Genomic DNA, 14,881 nt, shown 5'->3' on the forward strand with positions numbered 1-14,881 from the left:
GACTGGCTTTGTGTGGGAAGTCAGGGACCTCTTAGGTCTCTTTCATGTGGCAATGTTTATGCACATCTCTTATCAATCTTATTCCTGTCCTTAGGTGAATGTGGGTTTAGAAGGCCCGATATTCAGCACTATGAGTGCACAAATGTGTGCTTATTCTGAATGCACAATTGCCAATAGTTACTGCAATTACACCACTTCTGCAATCTTGCTGACAATTACCCAGCTGTATGTGCAACTGTGATAATTGCAAACTTCGCTACAAGGATTGCATCAAGTGGCACATACAGTCTGCCAGGCTGGACTTAATGACATGGGAGGATATGGCCCATGAAAGGCGAGCTTGGCACTCCACTACAAAGGAAGCAGAATGAGTAACAGAATATTATTGTGCCACCTTGGCCAACATTAGGAGGGAATGTATACACCAACTTGGCCTGGCACGTCTCCTGAACCCTACATGTGGAAACTGATTTCTAGTTATAGTCATACTCAAATACGAGCAACAGTCATTATTATTATTATTATTATACAGTTCTGAAAACAGGGCCCATTCCATATATCCTGCCTTCTAAGAATTCAGTATCACAACTCAGAACTTAAAAGATGTCAGCGTTCCAAGGGTTAATCTTTTTTTTTTTTTTTAACCTAGCTACATCCAAAAGTACATTTTTGTCCTGGCTCAGTGCACTAGTGGTGCAGTGGGCCAGACTCTTATAATGCAGTAGCAAATTTGCTTTCTATATTTTTTAAAATGGGAGTGAATCTGAACAAGAACAATGCCTTTTAAAAAAATAAACAATTGAAGAGTTAATGGATGTTCCCCATTGTTAATATCAACTGCAAACAGTTGGCACTTACAACGCAAGGGTTTAGCCTTAAGAAATCTTAGTTCCCTGGCTAAGAAACAGTTAAAGCAGAAGTGAAAGATTTTTTAATCCTTGCACTATCCTGTGGATTCCCTAAACATACAGAGTTTGCAAATATAAAATTCCTCTTTTATGCCTTTCTGCTACATGGATAATTCTTGTAACCAGCTGAAGAACAAATGAAAAGAAAAGAAAGAAATTGAAAGAGAGCTTGCACCTATCAAAAATTCACACAGCAACTATAATTGAATGTATTCCTCATTCAAAAAGGAATAAACAATGGCTCATAGTATTCATTTTAACCAGGGGCAAAGGTCATTGGGCCTTAAGTTTCTGACCTGTTTTCTAGTTTATAGGGTCAAAAGTAACTACAGTTTATTTTAGACTTTGTGAAATTGATCTTTGCCTTCCAGCAAATGGGCAAGTTAAGCCCAAGCACCGTTGGCAAATTTCTAGAATGAACCCTGTGCCTGTAGGGAAATCATTGAACCACTATCTCAGATTTTATGCGCCTTGGTTAATCTCTGTTAAATAGAAAAGAAAAAGAGGACTCTAAACTGATAAGGTTTGATAATTACTATACAGGGTTCTACCTGGCAGTCTCTTCAAATTGTATGTCATCCACTGACGCTGTCACACAGGATACACCAGCATGTTTTTCAGCTTCAAAGAGAGAGAGAGAAGATGCAGAGTTACTACACTAGATATACTGCTGCAAATATCTCACATATACAAACACAGTGGTCCTGATTCTCCTCTCAGTCATGTCAGTGAAATCCAGAGTAACTCCCCTAAATTTACACTAGTGTAAAAATTGATGGAAATGGATCAGAATCAGTATTTACCAGGAAATATGAGGCCTGCATCAAGCAGGAGATCAGAATGGATTATTTTAAGGATCCCTTCCAGCCTTAAAATCTATGAATCTATGAAAATTGTGTTCTTATTCTAAAAATGGTTAACTAGCAATCCAACATAAGCGTGAGGAGAAGTACTTTGCAGAAGAAAAACATCATAAAGACATGATAAAAAAGTATCATTGGTACTGTAACTGTAAAAAAAAAAAAGGATTTGTCTCATCATCAAAAAAAGTATTTGTATCATCATCAGACAAAGGGTTACAGCCAAACAACTGAGCACAATGCTGATGAGAGTTTAAACATCATTTCAATTTATATAGATATACAAAAATGTGTTATTTGTTTATCCGTGCTTAGATATCTTCCGGGCTGGCCAGTCAGTGCTAGGTGCAAGACTTAGGGAAAGGAAAGTTGGTTTTATGCTCTCCTGATCCTGGAACTGACTGAGTTCCAGGACAGTTCCCAGTGTAAATTAGAATGGCCACAGGGCTGCTTTATTTACACTTAGCTTCTGACATTTTGGCAGCAGGGGATTACCAAGGCATAGCAGCACCCAAGCCCATGCTCCCTATGCCAAGGGACAGTGAGAGGTGGTTGTGCAGGAGTCACTGTGGAAGCACTATATCACTCAAGGATTCCCCTATGGACATGCTATATCACTCAAGAGGGAATTTTCAGGTGGCAGGATCTACTGGCTTTATAGCCACTTAGAGCTGCCAAAAGCAGCTGGAGGAAGGTGGCCCTGGTATTGTAAAAAGGAAAACTTAAGGGATTTAAATCACATTTTTATTTAAGCTGTTTTTCCTTCTTGTTTGGCTTAACATCCTGGTGCCCCTGAGGCACTTTTTCCCCTTTAAAGCAATTCTTCAAGCAGCAATTAATTAAAATAAGCACCACTTGCTTTTCTCCTGAAGATAAATAAAGCTCTGCCCATGCACTAGCTGCTATGACCGTGTGGATGCAGACATGTCACACTCTTGAGTTTTCTTTTTGATTTTTAAGAAACCAAATCTGCAGTCCTTACTCAGTGGCAAAACTTCCATTGAAATTCACTGCCACTCAGAGGGCCTGCACAGGTCCCTATGCATTACTTAAGCCAAGTGTTATTGGCTTAGTGAGTCCTCTCTGCAGGGATGAATTTAATCCTAAATGATTGTGATTTTTGTCTGGGTCAGGATTCAAGAACTAGGTTTGTTGTATATTACTGCTTGAAGGACACCATTCTCCTATCACCCCTGCTCCAACCTACCGATTCCCTCCCTCAAAAAAGTGAATGTTGGTATACAGCTATAGCTCATGGTAATATCAAGACAAGTACATGACATACCTATGTAATCATGTGACCTTATACTTTTAACATTTGTTCTTCCTTCCTTTATTCCCACAACTGTTTGTTGTTTTCATTTGTGTGAGTTTTGTTTGATATTTAAATAGTAACAGATTTGTCTGTGAACTTCTGGTTTGTAAAATCATAAATAATAATATTAATATTAATGAGGAAGGCTAGTTTGAGAAGGAAAACAACTCCTTTGCTCTTACAGCATTAGAACTTGAAATCTATCTCCATTATATAAATTAATAAATTGTGTGTGTGGTAGGATTACTTCTCTGATCTTAATGAACGGTATTCCAGTAAGAGTCACTAATAGAGACAACAAAATGGGAAGAAAAGTTAAATATAGGGGCAAATCCTCATCTGATGTAAATTAACATATCATATGATAAATTATATTAGTTGAGGCCCTGACAATTCAAAGTAAGGAGTTAATCTAACAGCCCTTCTTATATTAGGCTTTTGCCTGTTAAAATAAGTAGTACTTGATACACGAGGTTTAAGGGTAGAATACATAGCTCTGAATGACTATTTTTTTTAGAAGAAATAAAAAGCATGTTTACGAATAGCAAACAGTTGCAGACCTAGAGCTGCATACCTTCAGAGTACTATGCAGGACAAATTCTCCAGCACCCTCACATCTTTCTATATATGAATAGTAGATTAAATAAAGCTGTTAAATCACTAATCGTTGCAAATACCTACACAGTGCTAATACTATAGTATATGGAGATACTGTTCAGACACAAGATATCTGCTAATCTCCTCAACGCTTATTATGGACTATTTGCTAATATATGCAGTACCACCTGTAAATGAAGTTCATGGACAGCAGAGACGGCAAAGAGTTGAATTAGCTTAAGATTTTAAATGTAGCATTATCAATTTAGCTAAGTTTTCAAACTGCAAACATGCATGGGTATATTGTATAAACACACATATTCTGTATACTGTAGTTATGGGCAACTCTATTCCAAATGGAAATCAATGCATTTAAAATTCTAAAGACAGAAATAGAACCTCATCTCAGTTTTCATTCTGTCTCATATCTTTCCACTTGTTAGTCCCCTTTCTCTACTTAAATTGGACGACTTCATTTTTCTGTAATACTCTTGACAATTCTAACCTATCTATGGCATTTCTAAAGGCAGTACTTATCATATTATATGTAGGCAGAGTTCCTGGCAAATGGGTTTTCTCTGTCTCTCAGTTTTGACTGTACTCTACTAGTGCTTTTGTCTCCTTTCTTCCCATTTTTTCTCTTGTCTATTTCCTTCATCCTTTTCTCTCTACTGTTGCTCTCTTCTCTTCACCTTTTCCAGAATCCTCTACCTACTCAGGGCCGCCGAAAGCGGGTTCGGGCCCTGGTGAAAAAAAATTTTGCCCCCCCACCCCCCGCAAGGGCGGACCAGATAAACAGGACTGACGAAGCTGGGTAAGCTGGGCCCCGGGCCCCCTTCTGGACCACTGGGCCCTGGTAATTTGTACCGGTTTCCCCCCGCATCATTGGCCCTGTACCTATTCATCACATTGCAATCCTCCTCTCCTTCCCCTTTTCTCTCTAACCTATATGTCCTTTTCCCCAAGTTGTTACTTTCCTTTCTTTTGATCCCAGGATTTTCCCTCTCTCGTTACTGCTCCATGACATCAAACACAGTTTAATTTTAAAGGGTAATGAAATCCATAGGGGTTATTTTAGTTGAGTAATAATCCACTCCTAACTGCTGGCATGAATGAATCTTCCTATAGGACCTCTTTCAGTAGTCTGTAGTGGGTTGACATTTCTTGTAAGCCTTTCTGGCATTACATTGCCACTTCAGTCACAAGGTGCACAAGATTGCCTAGTAAAGAGGGAGGGCAAGAGAGGGTCTTCACATGTTGGCTGGAGCCGCCCTTGAAAGAAAGAGAATTGGCAGATCTGGAACATATCCACCAGGATTTAGCAAATTATGTACAAGGGTAGTAAATTGAGATCACACAATTAAAAGAAAACAAAAATACCTGTAAACATAGCATCTATAATGAGCTCTTTACTGTGTGAAATAGAGTTCCAAGGGAAGTGGTGGAAGCCCAGTGCTTGGGACTTTTAAATGTGAAGAGGACAAAACACTATCAAATAGACTGATGGGAAAACCTTACATGATCTAAACCTCTATTCCACTTCTCATTCTAAGGTTTAAATGAACAATTTTCATTCTGCTCCTTTCCCATAATACAAGAAACAGTGGGACATTATGAAATTAAGAGGCTACAATTTAAAACATTGGTCAGAAAAAATATTTTTTTCCACGCAAATTACAATTCACTTGTGGAATATATGGCTCCAGGGAATTGCTGAGATGAAGAGTTTGGTACAAATTTTAAAAGAATTAGATATCTAGTTCATATAGTTACAATGGCTCTCAGTGCTCATGAGCCAGGTCCAAAAATGTTCACTTGATGGGTAAATTTAGGAATTGTCTCTGTCCCTTCCACTAATATAGCTGTGTATAATTGGCCTAATGCAACATATCCCCACTGCCACACACACCTTCTGAACCATCAAGTGTAGGCCACCCACTGCCAGAGGCAAGATATTGAAGAGGATGAACTAGCTCCCAGCACAGCAACTCCAAGGATAAGTGGCTAACGAACCCAAAGGATGGGCTCCTTCCCTCACAGCAACAACAACGCTCTCCAGCCCCACGGCTGGGCGCCTGTGGGAGGGGGAGGAGGCTGCAGCCTGGCTGGACAACGGGCTCCTAGGCAGCCAAGCTGGCTCCTATTGCTGGTTTAACAAGAGCCCCCGGCAGGCCACGCCCTTAGCGGGGCTCTCCGCTCCCAGGCAGGGCCAAGCCCAGCAGACACCGGAGTCCCCATCTCTGATGAGTCTCACGCTGGGCTGGAGGGACCGCGCGTGGGTGGTTAGAAGAGGGAGGCGCTAGAAGTCAGGACTCCTGGGTCCCTTGCCTGCTGCTCCCCCGATTTGCCTTGGGAAGGTCCCGTCCCCCTCCGTGCCTCAGTTTCCCCCCTGCCGCCCCCGTTCAGCCCGGTGTCTGGCTCAGCGCCCCCCCCTCTCCCGGGAGCTGGCTGCTGCCGGGCCGCTCGAGGGCTGAGCGCGGGGTACCCCGGCCCCTGACCTGCCAGGCAGGCGGTGGTGTCGATCCACTTGAGGAGCTGGCCGGCGCTGAGCTCCCCGCGGTGCGTGGCGTGCGCGGGGCAGACGGTCTGGCACATGAGCACCTGGCCGCTGCTCTGCCCCTCGGCAGGCTCCATGGCTCCGCCGGGGGGCGGCTGCTCCCTCCCGGGCTTCCCGCCGCGGGCAGGCAGCGCCGGCAGAGCCCGGGTTCCTCCTCCCCTTCCCGGCGCTGCTCGCTCCCGTGCTCCGGGCTAGCTGCTCCCGCGGCGCTGAGACTCAAAGGGCAGCCGGTGCCCTGCGCTTTGCTCTCAGCTCAGCCGCCTCCTCCCTCGCCCCGCCACTGCCCGGGAAAGTACTTCAGCCCCAGGCGCAGGCTGGCCGCCCTGAGCCGCCTCCGAGCAGCGGGGAGGCGGGAGGGAGGCGCTAGGTGCAGCTCGGCTACCCGTGCAAGGATAGGGAGTGGGGGTGGGGCATGGCTTGAAAAGGCTCATCCTTCAGCAGCTCCCCAGGGAAGCGCGCTGCGTGATTGTCAGTGGCATTGTGGAGTCATCCGGGGTAGGTCTCGGAAAACATCACACTCCCAAAAAGCGAACAGGGTTAGGAACCCTTAGGAAAGGGGTAGATAATATGACAGCAAATATCCTAATGCCAGTATATAAACCCATGGGTACGCCCACACCTCCAGTACAGTTCTGGTTTCCTCATCTCAGGAAGATACATTAGAATTAGAAAAACTGCAGAGAACAGCAACAAAAATGATTAGGGGTATGGAACAGCTTCCATTGGAGGAGAGATTAAAAAGACTGGGCCTGTTCAACTTAGAAAAGGGAAAACTAAGGGGGATATGAGAGGTTTTTAGAATTATAAACAATGTGGAGAATAGATAGTGCATAAGGAAGTGTATTTATCCCTTCACATAACCAAAGAACCAGGGGTCACCCAATGAAATTAATAGGCAGCAGGTTTAAAACAAACATTAAAAGGTCCTTCACACAATGCATTGTCAGCTGGTTGCCAGGGGATGTTGTGAAGGCCAAAAGTATAACTGGGATCCAAAGATATAGATAAATTCACGGAGGACAGAGCCATCCATGGCTATTACCCAAGATGGTCAGGGACACAACCCCATGCTGCGGGTGCCCCTAACCTCCAACTGCCAAAAGCACTTGGCATGGGCCACCGGCAGAAACAGGCTACTGGGCTAGACAGACCATTGATCTGATCCAGTGTGACTGTTCTTACATTCTTATTCAATATGCAGTGGTTACCACTAAAAAGTCAACATCTGCTGACCCACTGCACCCTAGTCTAAGTATGGAGGAAAACATTGGCTTGATGGAGTATGTCAGCATGAGGATAAAAGACCAAGACACAGAGTTAGCTGACTCCAACCTTGCAGGTCCCAGAGCTCAGGCTCTAGCTCCAGACCAAACATCTACACAGTAATTTTTCAGCCCAAGAGCCTGACCTAGGCGAGCCCAAGTCAGCTGACCTGGGCTAGCCACAGTATTTTTATCCCTGTGTAGACATACAATAGATACCAAGCTGTGGTTGAGGAGTCTTACTACAAAGCAGTTAAGACATTCTCTGTCTAACTTTAAACTAAATAACAATGGATCAAATTTTGGATAATGAGAGATGGAAATCATTAGATCAATGCAGACTGGAGAGACTTGGAATGGGATTAGTGATCATTTTCCTGTTAGATTAATAGCACCTAGCACTTTTCATTTGGGGAGCTCAAAGTGCTCCTTACAAAAGAGGACAAGTATCATTATCCTTACTGGACATCAGAGGAAAGTGAGGCACAGACAGGTTAAAGCTTGCCAAGGTGAACAGCGAGTCAATAGTAAATCTAGGCAAGGATTCCAGCTATCGTGACATCCAGACCAGTTCCCTATTCACTGAACTTCATTGCCACTCAGACTGTTTATACTTACAGCATTGCCTGCTGCTAAATACATTTTAGCAGGTGTGTTACTGCTGAAATATTTATAATCTGACAATTTTTTGAACTCTCACTCATTCATATTGTCACAGAATGACAGCACCACCAATGGGTGTTGTAAACGTAAGTGCCCCTTATCACTGTGAATGTTGATGTTTTTTCTTTTGACGTCTGCCTCAGCAGTAATGACCTGTAGGTCAAGCATCTCTTGGCAGTTAATAACTGACTAAAGGTTTTGCAGAGGACCCATCCCAGGAAATGCCCACCTCAGATGTCATTCCTCCTATTCTAAACCATTAATACATAAACACAGTAAAGAAACAGTAAAGTAATTGCCTTTGCATGGGTCATAGAGTCCTAAGTTCAACTGCATGTTGCCATGGATACAGTGTTTGGGTTGCAGATATTATTTATTATGTATTACAATATCGCTTAAAGGCTTAAGCATATGAGGTGGCAAGGGTGGGAGCATGGAGGTGCTTGTTGAAGAGGCAGAACTAATTGATGGAGAAGATTGGCATTGCTGGCAGAATGAAGGCAGCAGTATATGACGTGCTGAGATAACAGAGTGGACAAGCAGGGAAGGGCTAAATTGTGAAGCGCCTGAAAGAGAAGCTTGTACCTGATGCAACATTAATTTTTTCTCAGCAGTTAAAAACCAGCACAGGCACCAGTAAAAAAGAGGGTTTCATTCGCAGTGTTTTATGACGTTTGAGAATTGTTATATCCTTTAATTTTTAAGACCTAGCGACATCCTTTTCTTCGTTATTCCTTACCACAAGCTTTGCTAGTTTATTAAAAACATACATGAATGAATTTACACACAAAAATGCATTTAAATGATGTTGAGGATCCAACTTTAACCCACAAAAGAAGGAATTACTGAGTTTTTAGGCTGATAAACCATCTTTGAACAGGCCTCACCAAGTCATAGTTTTGCAGTGCTGTAGAGATTCTCTTCCCTCATATTTGTTACCATCACTACATTATGGCACGATTCTTGGGGGGGGGTGTTGTTTGTTTGTTTGTTTGTTTTTGGTCAAACAACGCTTATAGCATCACATCACACTATATACACCTCAGAGGAAATGGATGCTGAACTCCACTTCACTTACTTCTATTCTCTGTTGCTTCAGAATGAAGCTTGTTCTGAATTCTCCTACCCTTTTGGATCTGTGAAGCAAATAGAAGTCCAGAACAGGGTGGCATAGCTTTAGCCTTTGCTACCTGATGAACTGCATATAAACTATATGCAGCTGGTATTTCTTTTCCTTCCTTGTCTGCTCAGTCTCAGTCCAGATGATACAAAGTCAAGCATCTAGACTTTCAAGGCATGGATATAAGATCTCAAAATGGAGTTTCATCAGAGTGAATAGAACATTTGGATTTAAAAAAAAATTATTAAGGCAAAGTTACAAAAAAAAGGTTAACATGCTATATTGTACATTGCTTATTCAGGATCAGGTGACTAGTCAAAGAACCTGGCTAAAGATTCTGGCTTGCTGGCTGAGGACCCCTTCTCCTTTACGTAGACTAAAAAGGATGAAATATCTAAATACCTATCCTCTTTTTGGCACTTCTCTTCTGTATGTATTCGGGGCAAAAGCCTTTCCATTACAAGGACAGTCCATATTTTATTAAACTACAAATCCATAGAAAGAGGACTCACATTTTTCCAATAATGTACAGCAATAAAGAAATTCATTTGTCATTCTGTTGAAAATTTAGATCCTTTCCTGGAGCATTAAGTAAGCAGTGCAGGGGATCTCTAGGAAGCCAGCATTTTGTCATAAGATTAATCTCTTTTAATTGTTTCCTCCTCAAACCATCTAATTTCTGGATACAATCACCACATGTACAAGTATGTTCCCCTTTCCCAGCAACCCCTCTAACAGCGTGCTTACATAGTAGCAAAAATATGATGGATCTTAACTATAGTCTAAGAACATAAGAACGGCCATACTGGGTCAGCTCAAGGGTCCATCTAGCCCAGTATCCTGTCTTCCAACAGTGGCCAATGCCTGGTGCCCCGGAGGGAATGAACAGAACAGGGAATCATCAAGTGATCCATCCCGTCGCCCAGTCCCAGCTTCCGGCAAACAGTGGCTAGGGACACCATCCCTGCCCATCCTGGCTAATAGTCATTGATGGACCTATCCTCCATGAACTTATCTAGTTCTGTTTTTTTTCTAATGTCATCTATACAGTAATTTATTTTAAAAAATTGTATGAGCCACACAAATTGAAGATGTATGTCCCCTTTTCCTTATAGAGACCCACTAGATCCATTTCTTTGTCTAACTCCCTCTCCCATCTTTTCATCTGGGTTGTTATCAACATTTTTTCAATCCAATTGTATATATCTTAGAAATTATAGCTTTTGTTCCAGCTTTCTAGACCTAGACCAAAAGTGGTTAAAGGCTAGATAGAGCTGCCTTGTACCCAGATCTCACAAGAAAATGTTTGACTTTGTAAATATTGAAAACACAGGATTTTTATATTACTTATATTATTACATATCTCTTGGTATGATTTCCAATCAGGACGTTGGAACAACTGCAGAATCGAGCACTTTTGGCTCTTGCCCACAATGAATAGTCACATTGATATTTCCTAGGGATAAATGCCTGATTATTAATGAAAATAGCAAAGGGAGAGGGCCTCAGTGACAGGAATTTTTTTAAAAGGGTTCAAAATTGGTCTGGATGAATGGGTGATTTTTCATTTTTGGCGGCCTACATTTTCTATGGGTATGATACAGGGTTGTCCATTATTCCCCCCATTGTTTGCTTTGGTAATGGAACCATCTGCAGTAATATGAGAAACAGGCCTTTGGTAAAAGGCACCTGTGATACTTCCCGGGCACCTCACTACCACCTGCTCTCAGAGTGAGGAAGCCTTGGCTATGGAGGTCAGGTCCCCAACCCCACTGGCCATAGCTAACACAAGCAAGGCCTTCCAGGCTTTTGTAGGCCACTCTCTCTCTCTCTCTGTAGGTTAGTGATAGGCACAATCCAACCCTCGAGCAGGTGGTAGTGAAGTGCTTGATAACTCTGGGTACCCCAAGAAGAATCACAGCATTACAATGCCTTCTGGATTAGCACACAAAATAGCACACAAACATCTTTTTATGGCAAATTACCCTCCAATGTGGAATAGTAAAAGACTTGGGGGAATGGAACAAATATGAAATTTCTTGCCTGGGTAGAGTAGCCTTGGTAAAGATGAATGTTCTCCCAAAGTTATTATTGTTTGAATGACTCCTTGTTGGGATAATTTAAGGGATAACTTATCTTTTGCCTGACTCTGTCTAAAATCTGTAAAATAGTTTCCAAATTTACTGACTCATCCTTCTTATTCAAGGTTTCACCAAGATTATCATTTGTTCTCTCACTGGTATTGTTCACCAACATTTAATTTGGCCCTGCTGATCAAAGATTTGGTCCATAATGTATCTGTTGTCTGCTGTGAGATTAGAAGCTGCAAAGCTGTTGGACAAAGCAATGTAAAGTCTAAAACTGCTCACATATAACCCTTCCAGAATTCCCTGGAGTAGTACATCCGCTGGGTAAGCAACGGAGAGAACTCTTTTATTCTGTGTAGAAGGGCCTTGAAAAAAAACTAGAACAGATAACTTCTCTAGTCACTGCTGAGGTAAGGGAAGGCTTTTAGTTTAAGAACACATCTCAGAACTCTGTATCCTCTAGTTTTTAGGAAGGGGAGTCATTGGAAAGAGGCCAGGATCTATAAGAAGTATGGGTTGCACTTCAAGAAGGGGCATAGCTCTACAGGATCCCCATCAACAGTGCAGATAGCTGCCATCACTTTGGGCGTAGCAGTGAAATATGGTAAATAGTTGACTACCCAACTAGAATGAGAATGTCTACATGGAAGAGTTAATCCACATCAACTCAGGTTTCTCCAGTGCAAAAATGCCCAGGTACACATGACACAATTCATTACAGCACACTAACACCAGATTTATCATGAGCTCTGGAATCCTTTTCCAAAGTGTATTAAGATAGCTGTGAACTGAGTTAGTTTGATCTACTGTTCATGTGCACACAATGCTGAAGTGCTCTACTTTGACAGTCCTCCATCTGCTATCTCAGGCTTTGCACGTGTCTGTTACTGACCTGTTTCCCTGTGTGCCCTCCACTGCTTGGGGTCAAGTTGACCTGATGTTCCCGTCCCTGTTTCAAAACTGGCATGTGGCCAGAATTTGCTCATTTGCTCCTGGATTTGAGTATATCAGCATTGCTCTGATATAACTCCAGAAGCTTTATAATGTGTCTCAAGCAGCCACTTGGACCTGGCTGAGCCCTGGATCTCATTGCCATCTGGGGAGAAGCATCGGTGTAGCAACCTTTAGGGGCCAGCCACTGGAAGAAAGATGTCTTTGAGGACATTGCAAAGCAGATGTCCAGGAGGAGTCCCAACCAAGGCACTGACTAGTGCTGAATCGAGTAAACAGGTCAGGAGAATGTACATTAAAACAAGGGATGCCAGGAAACAGTCCAGCCATGGAAATATGACCTGTCCATTTTTTTGAGAAGCTGGATAGGAGTTTAAGCAGTGACACCACTACCGAACCCACTGCTGCCCCACAAGAACAAACAGCAAGAGTCATCAGAGGAGGAACACAAGGAGGGCAAATACACATTAAAAATGCTATAATTGCCTCTCTGGAATATGAGGGTTTATTTTTCTCTGTTCCCCCAGCCATGGCACCTACAATGGCCAGATCCCCAAGAACAGAGTCTTTCCCAATGGCCAAGTGGCTGGCTAACTTGAGGAGGAAGAAGCAGAGAACTTGGGGGAAAATATTTGCAGACTTCTCCCCAAAACTGAAAACAACTGAGAGTTGGGGGTTGTATTTGATGTCAGAGAGCAAAAAAGACAGGGAGCTATCCAAAGAGAGCACTGAAGTGGCCAGAGAAAGCACCACAGTGCCAGAGATAGCATTGCCATGGCAAAAACCACTGTGGAGAAAGATAGAGAGATGTAGAAGCAACTCGTGGCGGCAATAAGAAGCAGAATGCTCTGCTGCAGCACATGCTGCTATCAGGGACACAGACAATCCAGTGCTCTCAACACAGGGTACTGGGAACACCAGCATATGTTCCCCACTGTACCCTGGCAGCCTTGCTTCCAAAGGCCAATTCACTCCCTGGCTCAAGCTCATGGCAGCTAGAACAGTTGGTCCTGGGAGCCCCGCTGACATCAACTAGCCCCTCCTCTGCCCTCTAACTGACAGCTCATTCTGTAGTTCAACTCAGCCTCTTCTCCTTCCCTCTACCTCTCTCAGTTCTTGTTGCTCCATTCCCACTTAGCCCTTGGATACTTACGTCTCTGAGTGGTAATTCAATACTGCTGTGCCAGTGTCAGTCACCCAGTAGGCCTCCACACTTTCCTATTCCCCTGGTCTGGATTACATAAAACCTGACACTTTTACTTGCCCATATATTACCTCTGCTTTTTGTTCCTGGATTCTGGGCAATAGACCTTTTTCCCAGGCAGAAAGGTGCACGTTAGTTGATTGGACCTACTGGTGACACCATTAATAACGCTCTACTGTCACTGTTAGTTAAATAAGGAAGTACTTTTTCACACAATGCACAGTTAACCTGTGGAACTTGTTGCCAGGGGTTATTGTGAAGTCCAAAAGTATAACTTTGTTCAAAAAAGAATTAGCTAAGTTCATGGAGGATAGGTCCATCAGTGGCTATTAGCCAAGATGATCAGGGATGTGACTTCTAACTGCCAGAATCTGAGACTGGTTTACTTGATAATTGCCCTGTTCTGTTCATTCCCTCTGAAGCATCTGGCATTGGCCACTGTCGGAAGACAGGATACTGGGCTAGATGGACCTTTGGTCTGACATAGAGTGGACATTCTTATGTGCTTATGTCTGAGCCTATAGGACAAAGCTGATAAGGAAGCTCTGACAAAAGTACAGGAGGTTCTGAGTCATGAGTTCTCATAGATTTTTTAGTGGGGACAACTTCCAAGGAATGAGGTAGTCCAATAGGCCATTTTCCCCTCCAGCTCCCCTACCACAATTCTATTAGTCTTCCCAAACCTTCCTTGTGACTACAATAATACTTGGCTAACATGCACGTGTACAATAAATAACCTTAAAAGCAAATTAGTTTCCTCCGCTCTCATAGATTTCCTTTCTCCTGCTTTTCCACTTTGCCACTATCTGCTGAGGTAATTTATTGGGGTCTCTTGCTTCTTTCTGGCTGTTCCTCTCCCTGCATCTTTTTATCTCGTGGTAGCCCCTGCTGGAGGCTCCCAGGCTTGTTTCTCTTTCTTCGAAGCTACAAAAATAAACTGAACACTTCTCTATTAGGCATTAGCACCATGGGGAAACTAGGCACAGCAACACTGTGTGATTTGCCCGCTGTCACATAGGATATCTGAAGCAGAGTAGGACTTGAACTCATCTCCTATGGCACAGGGTAGGGCCAATGTACCATCCTTCCTCTCAGTTGTGAAGAAGGGGGTGGAGCTATCACGTGACCAAGGAAGACTCTGTGGACTACAGTTTGAGAGGCCCATGTTTCTATTTACTGAATTCAAATATTGGAATCATTAAAAGAAAGCCTTAAACATGGCAAAATCAAAACTACTGCAAGAGGTGGCCAGTATTAAATGAGTGGAAGAATGAGAGGAATTGGATATTTTGGACCATGAACTGGTAGTGAATTAAAGCGAATTAAACCTTAACACTGTAGTTAACAGATTTCGGAA

At 42.9% G+C, this 14,881-nt stretch overlaps 1 protein-coding gene across 1 annotated transcript in view; it reads right to left on the reverse strand.

Moving 5' to 3' along the window:
- ACOT12 (acyl-CoA thioesterase 12) overlaps positions 1–6,466 on the reverse strand; it is a 42,248-nt gene extending 35,782 nt beyond the window's left edge. The window contains exons 1-2 of the mRNA XM_045022400.1: positions 6,179–6,466; positions 1,460–1,529 (exon numbers count right to left, since the gene is read on the reverse strand). Of these exons, the coding sequence (XP_044878335.1) occupies positions 1,460–1,529; positions 6,179–6,314 (206 nt within the window). The 5' untranslated portion in view covers positions 6,315–6,466. The remainder of the gene's footprint in view (positions 1–1,459; positions 1,530–6,178) is intronic.
- Positions 6,467–14,881: the final 8,415 nt, after the last annotated feature.

The sequence above is a fragment of the Mauremys mutica genome, chromosome 6 (assembly GCF_020497125.1).
Source record: "Mauremys mutica isolate MM-2020 ecotype Southern chromosome 6, ASM2049712v1, whole genome shotgun sequence".
NCBI classification, from domain to species: Eukaryota; Metazoa; Chordata; order Testudines; family Geoemydidae; genus Mauremys; species Mauremys mutica.